This window comes from Lytechinus pictus, chromosome 17, assembly GCF_037042905.1.
Source record: "Lytechinus pictus isolate F3 Inbred chromosome 17, Lp3.0, whole genome shotgun sequence".
Taxonomy (NCBI): Eukaryota; Metazoa; Echinodermata; class Echinoidea; order Temnopleuroida; family Toxopneustidae; genus Lytechinus; species Lytechinus pictus.
Genome location: NC_087261.1, coordinates 25,828,665 through 25,837,346, shown reverse-complemented (window position 1 = coordinate 25,837,346; position 8,682 = coordinate 25,828,665). Strand labels below are relative to the sequence as shown.

At 34.6% G+C, this 8,682-nt stretch overlaps 1 protein-coding gene across 1 annotated transcript in view; it reads right to left on the bottom strand.

Annotated features, from left to right (window-relative positions):
• Positions 1 to 1,215: 1,215 nt before the first annotated feature.
• The window catches only part of LOC129280738 (nucleolar protein dao-5-like), a 28,353-nt gene continuing 20,886 nt past the window's right edge, over positions 1,216 to 8,682 (bottom strand). The window contains exon 8 of the mRNA XM_054916746.2: positions 1,216 to 8,408. Within this exon, the coding sequence (XP_054772721.2) occupies positions 8,350 to 8,408 (59 nt within the window). The 3' untranslated portion in view covers positions 1,216 to 8,349. The remainder of the gene's footprint in view (positions 8,409 to 8,682) is intronic.

The window sequence follows — 8,682 nt, the reverse complement described above, 5'->3', positions numbered from 1 at the left end:
AATTTTGATGAAATTTTCGGCATTTTGCTCAGTGACTTCTACTCTATTTATTAAGATATAAATACTTTCAGCCTGGACCATCCCTTTAAGCAACATAAAGTGTGCCTTTCTGATTGATGCACTTCTAAATGCAAAAGAGCTGATCTGCGTCCCGTAACACAAAGGTTAGCGATTGATCGTACGCTTGATTTTCACGATTGATTGTACATTGTACTCAATGGAATCAATCGTAAAAAAATGTTCTACGATCATTGCTAAGTTTTGTGTTACGGGACACTAATCACACTCCTCTAAAAGTCAGGCAAAATATGACCAGTCATTTTAGAGTGGATTTTAGCTCCTACTGGAGTGAAAATGTCTAAAAATAAGCACAGTTCACTCCAGAAGGAGCTATAATGCACTCTCAAAAGATGCAAATCCCACTCCAACATGACTGGTCCCTCGCCTCACGCTGAGAGGAGTGTGATTAGGGTCCAGATTAACTCTTATGCATTAAGAGAGTGAACTTCGTGATAATTGTTTAAAGCACTACAGGCTTAATGTCGAATAATAAACATGCCCCCATTTCATAAAGACCTAAAAGTACAGTAACTGCCATTATTGTAAAGAGCATGGAAACCTTGCTTTTGATTGGCTACTGAGCCCTGTTATGTTACCATGGTAACTGCCATAGCGGTAGAGTTATCATACTTGAAATTCTTAATGAAACCGGCCACATAACCTACAGTTTGATGCATATATCGATTTGCTAATTTCTCGTTGTTGACATCTTTGTGAGGCAATTGCAAAATTTCGCAGTCATACTGCAGCCTAGTGATTGAATTAATACATACTCGTCATTTTCAAGTGGATCTATTAACATTAGGCAGTGCTTTCTTGTGACACCCCTGTAGGGGCTACAGGGTGTAATACATCATGTCAACTAGATGTAATCTTCATTAACACTTTAGGTGTAATCAAGTTATTATCACTGCAGATATTTACTTGACTAATATTACAGGTGTAAACCAAGGTGTCAACACAATATAAGTGAATCTGCTTTCATCAGACACTATGGTGTTGAATAAATACAAGGTGTAACTGCTGTGTAGGTGCTCCTTGAATAGCATCTGTATATTTAAACGCAAACACCAAGAGTGTATGGTGTTACAAAGTAAGCCACTACTGATGTTTCATTAATAAATGTTTCAAATGAGCAAAGTGACACCAGCAACGTTAAGACAAGCCAAGTGCAATCACTGTTTAATTGCAAATTAGAAGAAAATACAATTTCATTTGTAACATTTCACACCAATCACAAATATGTCTTTCATTGGATAAAGCTCAAATATAATCACATTATTTCACAGAAGTCAATCTCTTGTATCTTCTGGCTTTCTTGTCATCATTGTCATAAAGTCATATCTGATTAATGAAATTAACTTTCCCTTTTCCAAATCTGAAAATTTAATAGAAATGTCATCGACTCATATGCGACTTTGAAAGAAAGTCTTGCACATCAAACATAAACATACAAAGTACCACTGTAAATTTGAGATGTTCAAACGCTTTGATACTAAACACAGTACTTCCTACTATAACAATGAAATGTGGAATCATTTCTAATATTGGAAACATAGCTCCTCCTCAAGAATTTATTCAGAACTTTGAATCATTAATTGCAAAATAATCAAGATTGTCATTTCATTTCATCCCAAACATTTCATAGTCCACTAAACTTGGCCAGGCCCTGGCAACAACGAAGCTCCCAAAAACTGTAAGAAAATGTGACCTTAACCACCACCATAAAAAAAAGTACCACAGAACCTATTACCAAAGACACCAAACTTCCTTCGTACAGGAAACTTCATGGCTTTATCTTCTAAAAAATGCAGCATACTTAGCAAAGGCTACATTCACAATCTTGGTTTTGTATTCATTTGTAGCAACGGCTTCATACCGAATTTGAAATTTTTGTAATGCTAGACTCAATATATGAAACAGCACCGGGCAGGTCAGGCAACGTTTCATAAAGCTGTTCGAAAGTTACGAGCAACGTTACGAACGACTGGTGATCCTTTCTCGTGGTAAAGGAAATACAACAAATTTTCATTGATGTCGATTGAGCATCTAAGAAAAGGCGACAAGACGTTTTTGTGAAGTCGCTCTTAACTTACTAACAGTTTTGTGAAACACCCACCAGGACTGTAATATATGAGACAGCCCAGGCAGGCGACGGTTCATAAAGCTGTTCGAAAGTTACGGGCGACTTTACGAACGACTGGTGATCCTCTCTTGTGCTAAAAATGAAATCCACCAAATTTTCATTGACATTGATTTAGCATCTAGAAAGGACGGCAAGCCGTTTTAATAAAGTCACTCGTAAGTTACGAACAGCTTTATGAAACACCAACCAGATTTCTATAACGCTGTCATTTGTGAAAAATACTGTTTGAAATGCACTTGCGTAGAAAGCGTCTCCTTGGTTTGAACATACAGTGTAATTGGCAAGACGCATGTATCGTGGAGGTTGCGTCGTAGATCTAAAGCAGAAGGTTCATGAACGAAAGAATCTTTAATAAAAACTTCAGCTTAAGTTGATCTTAGCAAACCAAACAGCTTCATAGCAATGCTGTTTCTGTCAGAATCTCAGAACGCAAGATTAAGCATGGACAGAAATAAACTTTTTGCATTTTTTTTGGGGGGGGGAATCAATCAAGCTTTGTAAAATGGGCCACAATTCAGTAAAAATATCAAATTTCCTTCATATTTTCACAAACTAAAATTACCCTCATAACACTGCTCCATTTGGAATTTTAAAATATTGAATTTCAAAAAATACACATATGTTCATTTCATTGATGCAAAAAAAATAACAGGGACATAACAGGAAAAATATATAAAAATAGCAACAACAAAAAGGATAATTCAGTGGTAATGAATACGTAGAGCAATTTAGCATGAAAATTGAAAAAAAATAGTTGAAAATTGATATGTAATTTTTCAATAAAGATACACTTCAAAGAAAAAGAGAAAAAGACCCCCAAAACCACCCAGAAGATGTGTTTGGATTTACATACATATTAAAACAGTGAACATGCTGCATACATTACATGATAATTTACACTTTACACACATTTATTTACTACATTTTACTGCATACTCATTTAAAACACAAACATATGCGTTTTTGGTAGGGAAGACGATATAACAATATTTTGAGTTGTGTGCCCTCAAGTTTCAAATCGAAAAATTATAAACATTTCAAGGGTTTGTGTGGATATTTTTGTGATATTCTGAAATATTACAAGAATGCATGACCTTTGATTAAGGGGGCTTTTTTTAAATAACATTGCACCCCATATTTGCTACCACCCTCCTCTCGAACAAGGAATAAGAAGAGTGCGAGAGTTAGAATCGGAAAAAGGATCCCTTAAGAGTAAAAAGAGCTACTCGACAATACACAACAGCAAACTTCGAACTAGGGAAAGATTCTATCAATATATCTACCGGTACTTGGTCTAAGAGCAGTTGGTATAGATGGTCTAATACCACTTAGACTAAGCCCATTGGACCGTATTCTCAATAGAGGTTTCAATTGTACCATGGTACAAAAACATGGACTACAGACTTTGGGGCATAGTTACGCGTATTTCAATGACAAATCCAATCACATATTAGGCAAAGAGCGCCTACTTGAAGAACGATAATACAAGAAATCTACGTAGTACATGGTTTTTGTACAATTAAAACCTCTTTTGAGAAAATACAGGCCATATGATCTACTATCAATTTAGTTTATTTGCTGTGTGGTCTACAGATCACTTGGTCCAATGTCAAGTTAGTCTAAATGACATTTAGTCCTATGCCCCGATGATCTAATTTCGACTTTCGTCTACAAATCATTTTATACGTTGTACCATGAAAATTTGGTTCATTAGCAGTTCATTTTAGAATCAGAGACTAAATGATGTTAGACCAAGTGGAAATTAGGCTTAATAGAACCCAAATGGATATTGAACAAAACGGTAAATGGGCTCAATGGTTATTAGACCAAATAGTTAGACGAACTGGGATTAGACCAAATGGGATAACCAGACGGAAAGTAGACCAAGTGGGTGTGGAACAAATGGCAGCTTACATATCAAATTACTCTAAACAAAAGCAAAAAATAACATAAAGCAACATATGTGTCTTGCTTTACATAGGAATGTTCAATATACTCTACAATGTTAAAAATAAAACAGTGCACAAACAAAAGATGATAAATATTCTTTGTAAGGTTTATATTCGAACAAGGTGACCTTTAACCTTTATTTCTTTGTACATTATTCATGATATCATATGATCACATTAAAGTTAGCCTTACAATGCATGTGCAAGTCAAATATTGTTATCTTTTTCTATTCTATATGCAATGAAATAATTTTTTGCAATAATGAAGAAGATATAAAACTAGCAGTACCGGTAACTTCAAAGCAGATAGAGAATCTGGAAATTCTTTTGACAATCGGGACGATGAAATCTCAAGCTTTGGATATATACCCACATGTATTGAGCCTGGGCCTGAGTTTACAACCCTTGGGGACAGCAACTATATTCATAATAAATATGTTGGCCAGAGAAACATTACAATCCTTAATTTGGGCACACAATGAAAACCATCTAATTCAATCATTACTTACTCAGGTACATAAAAAATTCAGAATCAAATTTCAAAATCAGATTTATTATCATTTTACTATAATAGCCCAATCTATATCTATTGACATTTAACAAGTGCGAAAAAATAAAACTCAAACACCACAATTTCGACTTTATAATGCTACTGAAATGCTGATCCACAATCTACTTAAAAAATATGCAGAATAAAGCAAAATACTTGATACAATGCAAGATACGTCAACCTCACAATGCTTGTCCGCAACGCTTCTGAAACTCCCCAACTGACTTAAGTACGCAGAATAAAGCAAAGTACTTGATACAATGCAAGATAATGAATATGTGCTGATTTTAAACCAGTAGCCACAACTATAAAAGAACTCTAAATGACATTGGTGTATGAAACAAATGAGGATGGACTATTTCATCCTCATTGAAGCCAATCGCGCACCTAAGATTGGAAAAATTGAATGCTTTGGGGGAACCATCTTTCGTGAAAGGTGCTCCAAGATATCAAAGAATTTGACATGCTTTCGCAGCATAATTGATCATTGAGCAAAAAAAAAGTAGCCCTTAAAGTGAAAGAAATAATCCTAATGATCCAGCAGTTGTTCCAACGAGGCTAAAAATAAAGCCCCCGAAAAATAAAATAATTTTAATCTTCACCTGAATGAAATACATCTCAGAAAACAATGCTTCTCAATATGGTCTCAATCATAAACATGGAATGGTAGCATACAAGCATATTGAGACGAGTATATCATACTATTCGAAAGCCCAAAAACATGTGACCAAAAAATGGTGATGATGATTCCTCCCACAAAGCTATTGAAAATTCGTAAAAAATAAAATATTTCAATAAATGTACTGGATCAAAATGGCTGAAATCATAAACTGGTACTGTATGACTGTTTGAAATAAAAAAAATAAAAATCACAAATCCTTTGTGCATTGGTCAAAGCTCAAAGCACACATACCTGTATCACGCTTAGAGTTGTACTGGAAACAACAAAAATATAGAATATTATCTCCATTTTCCACAAAATTATTCAGAACTCTGGTTGAACTTATATCATGGTCTAAGCCTGGGCTAAAATTATGGGAAGTCATAATTGTTGAACATTCGTTTACGCTGTTCGCTCGCTCCTCGTGAGTTTATGCAGATCTTCCCCACGTTTCAATGGTGAAGACAACTATTATATTTACTATTTCAAGATGTTTTGTAATGCTTCGCGTTCAAAATGTGATCGTGAATTGGTCATCGAGATTTACGTCCCATTTGAATAACCATACTTCTTTACTTCTTTAGACCATGATTTAAGTTAGACTTATGTTCAATGGAGCAATATTTCTTGACAAGATAAAGAGATTGTCATCATATCTTTATTTACATATTTGCTTTATGTACAATATACACTCATAGGAAATAAACTTGAGATGTTGTCTTTTACCAGCTCAAGTGTGAGCTACAATACCACCATAAGTGTAACTAATCACAATGAAAAAAAAGTTTTGACACAAAATATGTGAGAGCAAAAATTTAAGAGCAAAAATATCCATTAAAACTCGTGCAATCCAATCCCTATAAAAATATATATTTTTGGCAAAAAACAGAAAACCGGTACAGGAGTTTGAAATGAACTTTGATAAAATATTATTTTTTTACTTTAGAATCTCAGTTTTTTGTTCATTTCAGTAAAATTCATAATGAAATTAATGTAACATTCTGTTTTACTTTTCCCCATCACATATACCATTTACTGAAATATGATTTGCACACCATATTCACTGATAAAATTGTCGAATTGGTCATTAGACATATGTTTAGAGGGAAAAAAAACATCAATGAAGATTACCTGCTGGAGTTTCAAAAATAAGCATAATACCTTTTATCCCTTTGCTTTGCAATAAGATTAATACTGTTGACTTGTAAAACCCCAAACCCACTTTGAAAATAAAATGAGACAAAAAAGAGATGTATTATACCACAATCTCAATCAGAAAAGGTACACCTTTGTCCTTATATGAGCATACTATTAGTCGAGATAATCCTGGAAGTTTGATTACAATACTGCCTAAAAAGTGGAATACTCTTCAAAAATGGAACCCAAGCCTATTTTTTTTTCATGCATCTATTCATAGAAACGGAATGCTAAAAATGAAATATTGATCATCAAAGAATGTCACCAAAAAATGGAAATTTTTAAGGCAACACGAGGGCTATTCTTTGGGAATGTCGTATACATGAATGCTGCGATGAATTCATGCAGTTTTTGTATGAGATAGCATCAAAAATAAGTAATATGTACATATTTATTTGAAGTCTACTTCAACCTCAGATATTCTAGTAAGTCTTACAAACACTAATATAGCATGAGAAATTGACATTCATCTATTCATTCTCTCCAATCAGCCACCAGCAAAATAAAAAGGAGAATTTTTTTACTCTTGTCGTTGATTAAAAAATAGCCATCCCACATTTTTATGAAAAATTGTAAATTTGATATTTCATTAGTGTGTAAATGTTGCTTATGCTTTCTTTCAAAAATATTTTAACAAATGCCCTTAACTGGTTGGAATGATGAAGCATCTGATTTCAATAAAAAATGTTTCAATAATCTCATATCATACACAAAATAATATACTCTAACTTGTAATATACCTCTAAAATCAGAGAAAAAATATAATTTTGTGTCTCCTGTACTAGCTAATTGCTGTACAATTCAAGAAAATAAATCAAACAATGTTCAAAATTTATTATTTTTTCAATTGATTTCTACTTCTAAACACCCTTCATATTTGGCAACATATTCAACAAATACCATGACATGTACCTTTCACATGCTTCGATGTAAAGCAACAGTCGTCAAAGTTTCGACACACATTGTGAGGGATACCAACAGAGTTCAGGAGAATGTATTGGTAGTTAGAATTAAAAAGACTCATGTTTGGATTGACTGCAAGAAGGTTTCTAAACTTTGGCACCTTTTGGCACCGATTTGGTTTTGACAGTTGCTATAAATGATGAAATTTACATATACTCCAGAAATGTTCATGTCGGACGCTGATCTCACAATAACTCTTAAAATCTATTTCTTTCTGGATATTGTGCTGGCATGAATTGTGACTGAAGCTTTGGGAGCAGTTCAGTATACCTTTCAATATCTATGAATAATTGACTCCTGAATGCAATGGTAGATATTCTGCATTTTGTGCAAGTTAAAAAAAAAAAAAAAAAAAACAGGGGTCATATTCCATCAGAACTTAGGAGTTTTCAAGTCACATCTTTGCCGATCTGCCACTTCAGAATTGATTTCCCACATACTGCTTTCCCTACCTTCGACTTTACTTTGATTGTATTCCTGGGTTGAAAATAATGCTGGTTGTCATGACGGATGTCAAAGGTCAAGGGTCATGTCGTTCACTGCTGTACTTCATATGGTAGCTCAGTCCTGCCATCAGCACATGGAATTCAAATTACGGATACGCAAGGCTCTGCACAATGTCTGGGGTACATTAAAAAATGGAAACTGCACTGGGTGTCACAGTAAAGGTCATAGTTCAAAGGTCATGATATCCACCGCCATCTCCATATCCTTGCACAGCCTTGTTGGTTTCTCTGCCGGATGAAAGGCACGACCCAGGTACAGAGGTCTCTTTAAAAGGCACACGGAGGTCAACCGCCTCACAGAGATGAAAGGTCAAAGGTCAGACGTCCTTCCTGACCTTCTTCTTCTTCTTGACTGGTTTGGCTTCGACCCAGTCATCTGAAAATGATTGAAAAAAGTAATAATTCAGCGGATACAAGCGTGGTAATTTTCTTTAAAGCATACATAATAATTTGAACAACAGATTATGGAAAGTACTTACTGATTTGCATCATTAACAGTGGTGAAACATTGCATGGTTGGTATATAAGAAAAATAGAGTAAATGATGAACTTGGATATAATAATGATATAGGGTATTTGAACAGTGCATATATCCACCTTGATAGGTGCTCAAGGCGCTCCAATATTACCCCGGCTAAGCTCGGCTACCG